Source organism: Phyllostomus hastatus, unplaced genomic scaffold (assembly GCF_019186645.2).
Source record: "Phyllostomus hastatus isolate PE091 unplaced genomic scaffold, TTU_PhHast_1.1 phas_contig_210, whole genome shotgun sequence".
NCBI lineage: Eukaryota > Metazoa > Chordata > Mammalia > Chiroptera > Phyllostomidae > Phyllostomus > Phyllostomus hastatus.
In genome coordinates, this window is record NW_025333737.1 from 18,279,307 (window position 1) to 18,294,779 (window position 15,473).

At 35.2% G+C, this 15,473-nt stretch overlaps 1 protein-coding gene across 2 annotated transcripts in view; it reads left to right on the forward strand.

The window, feature by feature from the left end:
- Positions 1-15,473, forward strand: part of USP32 (ubiquitin specific peptidase 32) — a 138,304-nt gene that overhangs the window by 109,921 nt on the left and 12,910 nt on the right. For both annotated transcript variants that reach the window (XM_045836165.1, XM_045836166.1), the window contains exons 18-27: positions 338-419; positions 1,236-1,310; positions 3,106-3,244; positions 3,514-3,619; positions 4,782-4,955; positions 5,602-5,776; positions 6,231-6,382; positions 7,247-7,358; positions 8,970-9,181; positions 12,999-13,183. In XM_045836165.1, coding sequence (XP_045692121.1) covers positions 338-419; positions 1,236-1,310; positions 3,106-3,244; positions 3,514-3,619; positions 4,782-4,955; positions 5,602-5,776; positions 6,231-6,382; positions 7,247-7,358; positions 8,970-9,181; positions 12,999-13,183 — 1,412 coding nt within the window. The remainder of the gene's footprint in view (positions 1-337; positions 420-1,235; positions 1,311-3,105; positions 3,245-3,513; positions 3,620-4,781; positions 4,956-5,601; positions 5,777-6,230; positions 6,383-7,246; positions 7,359-8,969; positions 9,182-12,998; positions 13,184-15,473) is intronic.

The window sequence follows — 15,473 nt, forward strand, 5'->3', positions numbered from 1 at the left end:
ATTTCATGCTGGGTAGTAAAGAAAATTTGTGTAAACTCTTCAGAAAATCTAAATTTCAATGAGTTTTGGTTTGATGTGTAATGAGCCTTCTTCTGATCTCCTCCAAATCCTATATAACTTTGTTTTAGAGATATAAAGTACATGTTTACAAAGTATACAGTTTTCCCCTCATTTTACCACCTAAATTACAAGTTTCTGAACAACTATAGTATGCCTAATGTCTGTCACGTTGGTATGTAACTACAGGGCTATTTTTAATTGTTACTCATTATTATTTCCATATTTGTATCAAGTTTATCAATCAAATTAATAGAAGCATTTCCTCCTCCATACACAGAATTACCTTACTCTTCTAGATGATGAAGATCATAGATTGGAATATTTGAAAATTCAAGATGAGCAACACCTGGTAATTGAAGGTATAAGAAAGAAGCATGCATCTATATTAGATTTTTAAGGAGAGAGTTGAAAGATTTAGTTACTTCATAATCATTTTGTAATTTTTCCAACCTTTATTTGATCATTATATTTTTTATGGTAAATAAAACCCATTAAACCCTTATATAATCCTACCTACTATTTAGATTATAAGAAAAATATGTCTACATTCATTGTCAAGAGGTGAAAATGGTGGGTAGAAACAAGTGAACTCAGTTAAAAGTTTACAGAGTTTCTTAAAATTTTCAAGCTAGTTCTTTGAGTTTGAATAAGGAGACTAATTTTTTTGCATAGTTAGTGACACAGGCTTTTATTAGTCATCAGCACTGGTCACTGACCAACAAAGCTACTTGTATATGCACACATAGATTTATACAAATGTCATTGAAAACTTAGTGTGTCTTTTCCCATCAAGATTCATGGAAACATTACTAACTGCCTTTGTATTAAAATGAATAGATTATGACATAGTTGTCATAATTTAAGAAAGAATTGTAGTATTTCTAATGTATTAACTTTAAGAACTTTAATTACTTCTTTGGGTGGTTGAGTATAATTTTAGTTTGGGTATATAACTGAGGGAATAACTTACTAACTAATTAAATCTAACCAAATGACTATAAAGTTCCCAATATAAAGAGTCAGAATGGTTTCAGTCACTTACTAAAAATAACTTGATTGTTTTCCTTTATATTTTCTGATTTAGAAATAGCTCTTTTTTTCTTAACCAAAGCAGTTGAATGGGTATGATTTCAGTGAATTCGAAATTAACATATTTTTTTTCTCTGTCTTTCTAGTTCGAAACAAAGATATGAGTTGGCCTGAGGAAATGTCCTTTATAGCAAACAGTAGTAAAATAGACAGACACAAAGGTAAGTTAGTTGCCAGTGTATTATTTCTTAAAAGATTATCCTTAAGTTATTGGGGGTTTTTTCCCTTTCTCAACTATTAAAGTGTTAACTTTTGTCTTTCTGCTCCAAAAGTGACTAGGCCACTCTTTATTTTTCTTTTTACTGAAGCATCAAATTTCTTTCTAACCTTGCAGTTAAATAATTATTTATTTATGTTTTTTTCCAATACTAATAAACATTTATTGAGCTCATACTAAATAAGAAATGGTAAAGAAATGGCCCTTCCCCATACTGTGTCAAATTTTCTCCACTCAGCCCACGATCAGTAATGCCTTGCTGTTTCTCCTGGGCTGAGAAGGTCATGCTGTGTTTGACTGGTTTTCTGTGTTATGCAGTCCTGTATTGTGTAGTGGTAGACTTGTTCTGAAGCTAAGAATCTCCTTGGAAAGCAATGGGTAGCATGGTGGTGGACACTGCTAGTAGAACATTTGCATCCTTTTAAGCAAGTGCTGAGATTAACACGTTAGTGTCCATGGTGGTGCTGAACTCACCTGGTGCCCTAGTTAGGGGTTCTTCTGAATAATCACCAGTGACACTGAGGACATTTGCCATGACCTCAGTGGCTTCTTCCATAAAGCTGGTGATGTTTGATTCTTCATCAGTAAAGAAATCAAAATCCAAGGTGCTTTCCAAATATGCATCAGTGGTCAAGCCTAGGGCAGTGCTCCAGCCTAGGATAGTGATAAACTCTGTGGTGGTGACCCAGTCCAGGTCATGGTCAAGTCCAGGCAGTGGTTGACTTTTGGTTAGTGTTAATGGCAAGGCATTGATGTTGTGTGATCATGGTGGAGGAATCATGTAGGTTCTAGGACAACTGGATCCCCACATGTAAAAGAATTAATTTGGATCACTACCTAACATTATATATAAAAAGTAACTCAAAATTGATCAACAGCCTAAAAATCAAAAAATTCTTAAGAAAAAAACATACAGGTAAATCTTCATGACCTAGGATTTGGCAGTGGATTTTTAGATATGACATCGGTATCAGGAGTAACAACAAAAAAAATAGATAAATTGAACTTGATCAAAATTAAAAACTTGTGCATCAAAGGCATTAATAAGAAAGTGAAAAGACAACTTCCACATTGGGAGAAATTATTTATAAATCATATATCTGATAAGGGCTTATTATCTCCAACATGTAAATAACTATGTAATTCAACAACAAAAAGACAACTCAGTTTAAAAAGGACCATCAGATTTTCACAGACATTTCTCCAAAGACAATGTACAAATGAGAAATAAGAACATAAAGAGATGCTCAACATCAATAGTCATTAGGGAAATTCAACCAAAACCACAAGATACCAGTTCATACCTACTGAAATGGTTATTTATAATCAATAAAACAAAAATAAGTGTTAGTGAGGATATGGAAAATTTGGAACCATTATACGTTGCTGCTGGGAATGTAAAATGGTACGTCCACTATGGAAAACAGTTGGGTGGTTCTACAAAAAGCAATATAGAGAATTACCATATCCCCCAGCAATTTTACTCCTAGGAATGTACCCAATAGAATTGAAAATCAAACAGATATTGTACAATGTGGAAACAACTAATGCCGTCAACAAATGACTGGATAAATAAAATGTGGTATATACATAACACAGAATATTATTCAGCCATAAAAAAGGAATGGAGGTCTTTTTTTTTTTTAAGTTATAAAAATGTTGCATTGAATATACATAACTGTTTAGTCTATGATTATCTTACTACAGCTAGACTTCAGTTATCATATTGTTTGTTCCAGTTCCCACAGAAAAGGGAGCCACAGGTCTGAGTAATCTAGGAAACACATGCTTCATGAACTCCAGCATCCAGTGTGTTAGTAACACACAGCCACTGACACAGTATTTTATCTCAGGGAGACATCTGTATGAACTCAACAGGTAATCTTTCTTGATCATTAACTTTCTATAACTCTTAACTTTCTATAACTTTGATAAGAACTCATTATCACCTAAATTTCTTCTTTCTTTACCATGGGAGGGAAAAGTCTTACCTTATTTGCTCTGTTTAGTATTAAATAAGGGTCACAGGATACTTCTCTTATTTAAAAAAGATATTCTGATGTGAGAAAATAGATGCTAGGTATTTTTGTGCCCACATAATTATTTATGAGAATCATTGGCAATAAATCTTCCTCTCAAACCTCTAGGACAAACCCCATTGGTATGAAGGGGCATATGGCTAAATGCTATGGGGATTTAGTACAGGAACTTTGGAGTGGAACCCAGAAGAATATTGCCCCATTAAAGCTTCGGGTAAGCAGTTAAAATAATACAAAAATATTTAAGTCCTAAGTAGTTGTTTAAGTAATTATTTTTCTCTATATGTTTTTTATGTTTAGTGTTTTAGTTAAATTGTCTGTAGAAATTTAAAAAGTTGCAGGAAGCAAGAATGTAATTAATAGGTAACATTTTATATTACTATCACTTGTAGTGAGTTTCAGTGAAGTGAGGGTTATTTTTATTTTTATTTAAAAACAAGGTAAAATTATGTTAAAAAAGTAATAATTGTAATAGTTAAAAGTTTGACTACCACTTACCAGGCACTGTTCTCATTACTTTATGTATATTAATTAATTTAATCTTTTCTATGGCCCTATAATATAAGGTGATATTGTTATTATCCTCATTTGTTAAAATGTATTGATCTTAGAGGAAAGGATATAGACTGATTTGTTGTTCCACTTAATCTTCTCTATGTGGCGCTATAACATAAAGTGATGTTATTATCCCCTTTTTTTTAAGTTAATTGATTTTAGAGAAAGGAAGAAGGAGAGAGAAAGAGAGAAATTGATGTTTTGTTTCACCTATTTATGCATTCATGGGTTGCTTCTTGTATGTGCCAATGGAAATGGAACTCTCAAGCTTAGTTTATCAAGATAACGCTGTAACCAGCGGAGCTACCCAGCCAGAGTCTACTGTTTCCATTTTATGGCTGAGGAACTAAGGCTCAGAGCAGTTAAATAGTTTGCCCAAGGTTGCAAGCTAGTTAGTAAGTCCTTAACCATTAAACATGAAGCTGTTCTGCCTCTAATAATAAAAATTAGGATACAGCCAGATAAGAAAGGTTAACTGTAAAAGCAAACATGATAATAAGAATTCTTTTAATATAAGCAAATGCTGTTTTAATGTTTCTGCCCTGCCTGTCTTAAGTAATACCTGAATACCAAAAGAACTGTTTGCTTTTATGATGCTGAACTAGGTTGCAATATTGGCCAAGTACTTTTGTTGTTGTTGTTGTTTGAGATTAAGATTAGAAAGCTTTTATGATTATCCAAAATATATTTGCTGAAATAGGGACAGACTAAATACCATACTTTTTACCTTCTTATAATGCCTCTGGTTGAATTATGGGGCATGCTCATTCTAAATTTTATGAAGTAGCAAATAATGAGTTTGATTCCTCTTACATTTCTAGTGGACCATAGCAAAATACGCTCCCAGGTTTAATGGGTTCCAGCAACAAGACTCTCAAGAACTCCTGGCTTTTCTCTTGGATGGTCTTCATGAAGACCTCAACCGAGTCCATGAGAAGCCGTATGTGGAACTGAAGGACAGTGATGGCCGACCAGACTGGGAAGTAGCTGCAGAGGTTTGTTGGTTTTGATTTTCTAATGTAAGCAATAAATAAAATGTTTTGGCCACGAGTGTGTGTTGCACAACTTAAATTCTGTGATCAGAATTTTAGTATGAAAGTGAAGGAATTTGTATTTTTCTGCTAAATTTTTGTGTAGTAATGCCAAGATAAAGCACCCTTAATGAAAATAGAAAAATGTAACCTTTTCACATTGTACACCTTTGGGAAAAGATATAGGAATCATTCAGTAGAACTTCAAGAGTCCCATAATTACTAGCATAATATGTATAGTGGCCGACAGACACATTTTATTTGCTTATTAATGGACAAAGAACTCTAATAATCATCATTACCATGGTATGAACAAAGAAAAAATAAGATTTTTCATCTGAATTTTATATTTTATAGGTTGAGCAGAAAGAACCACATTCTATTGAATAACTGCTTTTCTCTACTATCCTAGTAGGCAATACATTTTCAATTATATATCTGAATTATAAGTATGTAGGCAGAAAGCTTTTATATTTTAAATGGAAGTTAAAGATTATGTTCTTGACATTTAAACCTCATTTATTTAACAAGTTTCTTTGAATTTGTGTAGAAATACTATTCTTTTAAATTTTGAAAAAAATCTTTTTTTCTCTAATCTTTTTCCTGATAGGCCTGGGACAACCATCTGAGAAGGAATAGATCAATTGTTGTAGATTTGTTTCATGGGCAGTTAAGGTCCCAAGTCAAATGCAAGACATGTGGTCATATAAGTGTCCGATTTGACCCATTCAATTTTTTGTCTTTGCCACTACCAATGGACAGTTATATGCACTTAGAAATAACAGGTAGGTCACAACATTCTGAAAAATTATTTAACTCCATTGTTTTTTACATTTTCAAGCAGTCTAAATTTGTAAGTATGGTCATTTGTTTATAAGGCGTTCTCATAAAAATTAATAGTCAGCCTGTCATAATCTAGCAGTCTAATTTCAGACATGATTTGAGGTTTGAAAGACTTGGAATATGGGTCCATTCTTGTGCCTATTGATTCCTCTGTTAGTTTCAAACATGCCAGAAACTCTTTAAAATCCTGGAAAGCCATTCACACTTCTATTTCAGATGAATGTAAAAAAAAAAAAAATGAGTTCACTCAATATGACCCCTAAGTACCATATGAATATAAAATAAAAATTCTAAATTGGAATGTTTCCTATTTCCAAGTCATAGATGCATATATACAGTGTAAAACTTTTAGTGAAGTCAGCATTTTACTGATAGAAGATCTTTTCTCTTTACTAGTTATTAAGTTGGACGGTACTACCCCTGTACGTTATGGACTAAGACTGAATATGGATGAAAAGTACACAGGTTTGAAAAAACAGCTGAGTGATCTCTGTGGACTTAAATCAGAGCAAATTCTTCTTGCAGAAGTACATGGCTCTAACATAAAGGTAATATTAACTATTCTTTCTAGGAAACCCTTGATTCCATCCTTCAAAGAGCAGTTTTCTCAATTAATTATGATGTTAAATGACCCAGGGAGATAATAAAATGAAACAACAACTGAACAAAAAAAATTGTCAAGTTTTCCATCCCAGGAACTTAAAAGGGTTGTCTGCCAGGATAAAGGAGTAATAATGATGGTGGTATTTTTTTAAAAGGGGGATTATGTAAACCCAAGGCTACCTGTGTGGAGTATTTCCCCCAGGGACTTCTGCTGCTACAATTGGTAGCTCTTCTGTATTACCACTGTCACTAGAGTTCTTGGGTTAAAGTGTTTTATGTATTTATGAATGCTGTTTTTCAGTATTTATTGATGAATATATATATATATACCTGCCCTTTCAGCACACTCAGAATTTACAAAGTAAAGAGAAATTGACACAAATCACTATGTACCAACTAGAGAAACAAGCAATTTAATAAATATATTGCAATCCCTAAACTGAGAGCCTACCCATTGGTATTATTTATACTTAACCTTTGGGGTTGCTGAACAAACTCCTACCTTGTTGACATTTTGTCCATATGTAATACAAAGATGGGATCTCTCTGAGGGTTTTGGGTTTATATGTCTGATATGAAGGACAAAACTCAAGAAAACAGTTAAACACAACATACTTTTCTGTGGAAAGAGGTAACAGTTTCAGTGAGGTTAGTTTATCTACCTTTCATCTTTTAGTATTTAAGAAATATTATTCACTCATCTTGTTTGTTTAATGGTAAGAGCACCTAAGATACCCACTTGAAATATATCACATTTTCCATTTTATCTGAACTGCCTCCCCCTTCTTATCTTGCCTCTTTTTCTATAGAATTTCCCTCAGGACAACCAAAAAGTACGACTCTCAGTAAGTGGATTTTTGTGTGCATTTGAAATTCCCATCCCTGGATCTCCAATTTCAGCTTCTAGTCCAATACAAACAGGTATGGTAGAACTAGAGTTTGTTTTCATTATTTCAGCTTTAAATACTGGTCTAAGGGTTATTATCCTCTTTATATTTATTTGGGCTAAAGATATCAAAGCAAAAGAATTTTGGAGGCTGAAGGAAACCTTTGTGATGATTTGGCTCAGATTCTTCATTTTATAAGTGAGGAACCTAAAATTCAGAGAACCTAAGTAACTAAGTTAAATAGATAATAATGAGTTAATCTCACTGGAATTCAGATCTCTTTTTACTCTTCTATCTAATACATGGCAGCAGGTGGTATGAGGAGACTATACTGTCAGAAGCCATGACTCCCTGGTTGCTGTGGCTCAGTGGATTGAGCACTGGCCTTCAAACCAAAGGGTTGCTGGTTTGATTCCTGATTGGGGCACATGCCTGGGTTGCGAGCCAGGTCCCCAGTAGGGGGCACTTGAGAGGCAACCACACGTTGATGTTTCTCTCCCTCTCTTTCTCCCTGACTTCCCCTCTCTAAAAATAAATAAATAAAATCTTTAAAATATATATAAAGACATGACAACAAATATAACCAAAAAGGAATTTGTTTATCTGATATTACATATGATTTAATATGGTCATCTAATGAGCCTTTTGACCATTGATATGGTTTGTTTATTCATTTTTGTACTGGTGATAATTAGGTTCATTCCTCAGTTTTAAAGGGCTTTTGAGAGAATGAAGTTCCTCTCACTGGCACTTAATAGATAGGACTGATGGGTTGGTGGATGATATTTAATACTGGTTTATTGTTTAGATCTTCATTCACCAGTAGAACTCTCTATAGTGATGGAAATTTCTTACAATCTTTACCATCTAGTACAGTACTCACTGGTCACATGGAATGTTGAACACTTAAAAAGTGGCTGAGACTGAGGAAATGAAATGTATTTCATTTGAATTTAAAAAGCAACATCTTTGATCAGTTGTAACAAATGTACCACCTGGTGGGGGTTGTTAAGGGGGTTGTTATTAATAGGGGAGGCTATGCGTGTGTGGGGACAAAGGGTATGTGGGAAATTTCTGTACCTTCTTATTTTGCTGTGAATCTAAAACTGCTTTAAAAAAGTAAAATAATGAAAAAAAGGAAAAGCAACATCTGGCTAGAGGCTACTATATTGAACAGAGCATATTTAGAGGAATGGAGAAATGAATTTTTAGAGAAGATGAAAAAAAAAACAAGTGGTGCAACTGGTTGCTTGCCACATCATGTTATCTGATACCATGGTATCATGGTATCGTGGTATCATTTTCTGCAAAAATTCTACTTAACACTGTGACCTGAGATTGAAGTTCTCCATAGGATGTAATAGACACTCAATTGTGCTATGTTTTCTTGTGGGTATATTAAAAAAATAAATTCTGCTTACACTTTGCAACAGTTATTCTTGCTTTGTCATTTAGTCTTAAGTGTGAGTTATAAAAGTAAAATCTGAAATTAAAATCTTCTAATTAATCTACAGTTATTATTTGAAATATTTCTCCTTTTCCTTTGTTAGATTATACTATCAGTGGTCTGGGTCCTCACAATATTTGAGAAAAGATCAAAGATGGAAGTACCACAAACTTATGATGCTATACTTTGAATTTGTAGATTTATCCTCTTCCCCATCTACAAATGGAATGTTAACCCTAACCACCAATGGGGACCTGCCCCGACCAATATTCATCCCCAATGGAATGCCAAACACTGTTGTGCCATGTGGAACTGAGAAAAGCTTCACAAATGGAATGGTGAATGGTCATATGCCATCTCTTCCTGACAATCCCTGTACAGGTTACATCATTGCAGTCCACCGAAAAATGGTTAGTTTAATATTGGGCAACTTACTGCTGTTCTTGCCAGTGTCACTTGTGAAACACAGCCATTTCTGTCTTTGCAACTTCTTCATTGTCTACACTTTCAGGATGTCATGTATGCTATTGTAAATAATCACCGCCTATGTATGAAATGGCATTTCCCATATATTAATCAGCAACAGGATAGCAGCACATCAGAACACTATATTCTTTAAATGAAAGTTTGTGTCTCTTATATATTCATGTAGTTATGTATATCTCTCTGCCATATAAGTGTGGATGCATTTGCAGAAGGTTTTGTTTATCTGTTTGGGGGGAGGTGGGGGACACCAAAAATGTATGATAGTGAGGAAGCAAGAGGGAGGCTTTTGGAGCACTAGCTGCATTCTGTTTGATGATTTGACTAGTGATTACATAGCTATTTGCTTTGTGCTAATTCTTGAAATGTACTGCCTCACCCTCTTTGAATTAGTAAGTAACCTTTGACTAAAGTGAGTTTCTGACCATAGAAACTCACTGTGGATGATGTTCTGTGGACCATATTTTAGACAGAATTGTATGAGTGGACAGTCTAGAGAATTACAGGGTACATTTGTGAGTTGGAATGATCTTTAAACAAACAGAACTCCTACTGGTCCCATCAGCTAAAATAATTGGGTGATTCATGCATTTCCCTTGTCTTTTTTTACCAAGCATTTTCAGATCATATATTAAGAACTCTGGCCCTGACTGTTGTGGCCCATTTGGTTGGGCATCATCCCACCAAGTGAAAAGTTGCTTATTGATTCCCAGTCTTGGTTGCACAAGAGGCAACCAATCAATGTTTCTCTCCCTCTTTCTCCTTCCCTTCCTCTCTCTCTCAAAAAAATAAAATAAAAAACCCTGATGTACTCTTAAAAATCCTTTTTTAAAAACCAACTCTCTTCAATTATCATGTATATGTTATATAAAGTACATGGTAATTCCTACAACATTATGTACAGGTTTTTGTAATTATTAGACCACAAAGCCATATTGTCAGCTTTAAATTTTCATCTTTTAACCAATCCCCTATTTCTAGTTTCCTTTATGATCTAGCCAACTGCTTTTGGGAATACCTAAAATTGATTTTACTATCTCTCTGTCCCAAGTCAGCTCCTTTTTCCCATTATTTCGATGAAAGACAACACCATTCTTCCAAGCTAAAGTCTGTAAGTGTTCTTAAATCCCTCCCCCATTTTCTTCTAAAACCCTGTATTCAGTATATTACTATGCCCTTTAATTCCTTCTTACAAAACACTAATTGAGTTTATCATTTCTTCATTTCTGTCGTTTTTTGTGTGTTTTTTTTTTTACTTTTTTTTTTTTAGATTTTATGTATTTATTTTTAGAGAGAGGGGAGGGAGAAAGAGAGAGAGAAATATCAATGTGTGGTTGCCTGTCACACATCCCCTACTGGGGACCTGGCCTGCAACCCCGTAATGTGCCCTGACTGGGAATTGAACCTGCAACCCTTTAGTTCGCAGGCCGGCACTCAGTCCACTGAGCCACAGCAGCCAGAGCCATTTCTTTCTCTCTCTCTCTTTCTTTCTTTCTTTCAATAATTTTTTAATTGTAGTTGACTACATTATTACATTAGTTTCAGGTATATGCGGGAGGACCCAAAAAACCCCAGAATTTATTATTTATAAAAAATTATGTATTCTCATACATTTAAACTTCAGTCACCTTCAAAGTACTCTCCATTTGATGCAGTACACCTATTGAGACATTTTTTCCACTGCTCAAAACAGTTTTTGAACTTGTTGATTTTGATGCCTTTTAGTGTTTCTGCCTTTTTTTTTTTTTCACCTCTTCCACATTGGCAAAATATTTCCCTTTGAGGACTTTCTTCACTCAGGGAAACAAAAAAAAGTCACTCGAGTGAGATCGGGTGAATAGGGAGGGTGGGGCACCGAAATCATGCAGTTTTTGGTCAAAAACTGCTGAACACTCAGCGCACTGTGGACAGGTGCGCTCCTAAATCACCCATCATGAAATAGGCAAACACATTGAAAGGTCTGCAAAAAAAGTTCACTGAAGCCAAACATAGCCTCTCACAACAGTGCTAGCTGGTACACTGATACAGATGGGACTTATACAGATGGGTTCCTAGAGCATTACCTAGTGGAGGAAGCCTGTACTACAAGGGGTCTGGCCTCCAGAAGATAATTCCATTTTGAGAGGTACCCCCTCATATAACATAGTGATTAGACATTTATATAAGTTACAAAGTGATCACCCTAATAAGTCTGTTACTCATCTGACATGGTAGGTAGTTATTACAATATGTCACCTTCTTCTTTTAGACATTCGATCTCATGGTTTAACTACCTTGAAAGTTTTTCTTCTATTCCCTTCTACAAGGTAAAAAAAGAAGAGGAATAAGGCCAGGCAACATAGGCAAGAATATTCAGAGAATAAAGGGAGAAATACAAAAACAGTGCATTGACACAACAACTAAAGGACAAGTCAATTTCAAAAAAGAGGTGGGGAAGGTGTAATCAAGGGGGAGAGGGAGGAAAGAAGAACAGATACACTGAGAAGAGTAGAGGAATGAGATTGTTATTTAAATTTAGTGACAGATTTTAATAATAAACAAATAAAATAAAACTTATTTAGTGAAGTCATCTGAGAGTTGGCATGGAATAAGAGTAGAAGTTTGAGAAGAGAACAACTAATCTAAGTTTTTAGAATTTTAAAAATAGTTCTGAACACTGTCTATGTTTCTGTGGGTCTTTAATAATGCACATGAAATGAGGTCTTAAAATCTTGTATTTAGCTAAGTTTAATTGAATAACAGCAAAATAAATTGCATGAGAATCTGAAATAGAAGAGTCTTCACTTAGAAACTAGCTAACCCTTAGTGAGTTTAAAAGTTGTTGATTCAGGCCCTGGCTGGCATAGCTCAGTGGATTGAGCGTGGGCTGCAAACCAAAGCATCACAGGTTCGATTCCCAGTCAGGGCACATGCCTGGGTTGCAGGCCACGGCCCCCAGCAACCGCACATTGATGTTTCTCTCTCTCTTTCTCCCTCCGTTCCCTCTCTAAAAATAAATAAATAAAATCTTTAAAAATTTTTTATCTAAAAAAAAAGTTGTTGATTCAGCTTCTCTATTACATAAAGACCAACTTAAGAAATTAAGTGCCCAAGTGCTTGGCAGCTTTTTTAAATAATCCTGAGCTCCCAACAAGCTATTAGACTAAATTTTTGTTTTATTAAGCAACCATTTCCAAGCTAATTTTGCATAGTATCTATTCATTAAGGAATTTCATAAAAATCTTCTTAACATACTCAAAGCAAAAATTTTTACATTTCATCTTGCTTTTAATTTGTCATGTATTTAAAAAATAAAAACAACTTGTTTTATAAGTCTCCCAAAATTTAGGAATCGCTGCTGTAACAACAGTTGTCAACAGCTTATTTTTAAAAAATTGTATTTTAAGGGAACTGTGGTTTATTGGCATGCTTTCTAGAGAAAGAGTTTTAATTGCTTTAAAGCCTTGAGCTACAAAACTACTAGTTTTTACGTATGATTCAGTATGTGCATGAAATGTTTTATCAGAGCAAAGTAGTGTGAAAATATTAAATACTGAAAATCCTAGTTTAATAGCTACTCTGAAATTGGCAATACTTCAATCTTCCAGTGATTCCACTGTAACAGTTCTCTTCATATTAATAAAGAGTGATGGTGACTAATTTGAAAATGGTAGTGATAGCTGTTATTGGCAGTCATAGAAGAGCAAAATGGAGGAATCAGAGGCCTATCTTCTCAGTTCTCTCTTTTCTTGTTTGTGCATACAGATGAGGACAGAACTATATTTCCTATCATCTCAGAAGAATCGCCCCAGCCTCTTTGGGATGCCACTGATTGTTCCATGTACGGTACATACCCGGAAGAAAGACTTGTATGATGCAGTTTGGATTCAAGTATCTCGATTAGCCAGCCCACTTCCACCTCAAGAAGCTAGTAACCATGCTCAGGATTGGTGAGTTCAGAGGTTCAGCCTAGACCTGTGATTTATGGAACCCATTTTATGTAAGTTTAATCACTCTTTTAAGAACCATCCAGGGAACATGTAATTCAACCATTTGGTTTGATCTTTTGAGCAGGAGAGACTATACAGCTTCCTTTCATGACCTAGGCTTTCTAGTGTCTAATAATTCTTTCATTCAGTAATCCTTCCTGCTAATGCTTTAAATACTTCAGATAATATCCTTGACTTCTGTTACTGTTAAAGTAGAGAGTATGAAATCACCAGGACATTTGTGTTATCTCAACCCTCTGAAATTCATAATGGGAGCCATAGTGTGCATATCTATCTATATATAAACACTGAAAAAGTCTCATGCCATAACAGATAATTCAGTTGGATTATTTCCATGCCATGTCATGTTAATGTAGAATAATTTTATAAATCTAGTCACAGAAAATAAACATCTCACCCTGGCCAATTTTCTCAGTTGGTTAGAGCATCATCCTGCTATGCCAAGGTGGCAGGTTCAACCCCCAGTCAGCGCACATACAAGGATCAACCAATGAATGCATAAATAAGTGAAACAACAAATCAGTGTTTCTCCTTCAGTCTCTTTCTCCCTCCTTCCCTTCCTTTCTCTTACTAAATATTAATTTTAAAAAAGACCCTGGCTGGTGTGGTTCAGTGGATTGAGCACCAAACTGTGAACCAAAGGATTGCAGGTTTGACTCCCAGTCAGGGCACTTGCCTGGGTTGCGGGCCAGGTCCCCAGTAGGGACCACTCAAGTGGCAACCACACGTTGATGTTTCTTTCCCTCTCTTTCTCCCTCCCTTCCCCTCTCTAAAAATAAATAAATAAAATCGTTTAAAAAATAATTTTAAAAGAGAAAGGGAAGAAACATCTTCTGTTTTCTTTCCATTCCTCTTGCCACTGTTCTGTTGGATTGCTGAAAGTATTTACTTCTAACAAATATTGGTATTGTGATACTATATTTACATTTCAGTTGAATTGCAGATAATTTTCTTGCTGTCATGGTGCAAATTAGAGTTCTGCTTGTGTGTGAACTGAGTAAAGAAGTTCTTTTAGCTAATAGGTTATTTGTTGTGGTATGGGGTCTTTTGATGGTTAAATGAGGCTTAAGGTAAATAAATCTTAAAGGAAAACTTCAAATAATAGATAAGCAATTTAGTTGGTAACTGTTGTGTTTAGTAAACTCTGAGGACTTTTTCCAGGGCTTGTCAATGAATTGGATATGGAATATGAGGAAAAGAGGAGTCCAAATTAGGTTTTCAGCCAGAGCAGTTGTTTGTGAATGGTGGTAACGTTTAATGAAATGAGGAAGACTGGAGAAGGAGCAGGGTTTGGCAAGCGATAACAGGAATCAAATTAAATTTAAAATGAATGTTATATTATCAAGTGGGAAATAGACTTAAGTGTCTTTGCTGGAAATACAAATACAGGTGTCATCAATAAATAATTGGTGTTTAAAGTCCTGGGACCAGATGATACCATTTAAACAGTAAAAATTAGATAGAGAAAGTGCCCAAGATCTAATTCCTGATGCATTCCAACATTTAGAAGTTGAAAAGAGGAGGAAGAGGCAGCAAGGGAGATTGAGGGTATTCACACATGCCTTAGGGGAATAGAGATTAAATGTAGTGGGTTAAATGGAGAAACAGCCAGACATCACCAACAATATGAGGGCTATCCTTCTGGACTGGTTAGTTGAAGTAGGAGAAGAATATCAAGTACAGAATAAGACTCTGCACTTGGCTGTGAACTACATCAATAGGTTCCTTTCATCCATGTCTTTGCTGAGAGGAAAACCAGCTTGGAGGCACTGCTGCTATGCTGTTGGCCTCAAAGTTTGAAGAAATATACATACCCCCAGAAGCTTTAGACTTTGTGCACATTACAGATGATACCTACACCAAGAAACAAATTCTAAGAGTGGAGCTCCTCATTCTGAAAGTCCTTGCTTTTGACTTGACTGCACTAGCAGTAAGTCAGTTTTTCACCCAATACTTTCTGCACAAACAGCCTGTGAACTGCAAAATTGAAAGTTTAGCAATGTTAGGAGAGTTAAGTTTGAGAGATGCTGACCCATACCTTAAGTATTTGCCATCTGTTTCTGCCAGAGTGGCCTTTCATCTGGCACTTGACACAGTCATGGGACAGAGCTGACTGGAATCCTTGGTACAGAAGACATGGTGTACCCTGGAAAGTCTGAGGCTTTGTGTCCTGGACCCTCATCAGGGCACCACAGCACACATAACAGTCAGTCAGAGAAAAGTACAAAAA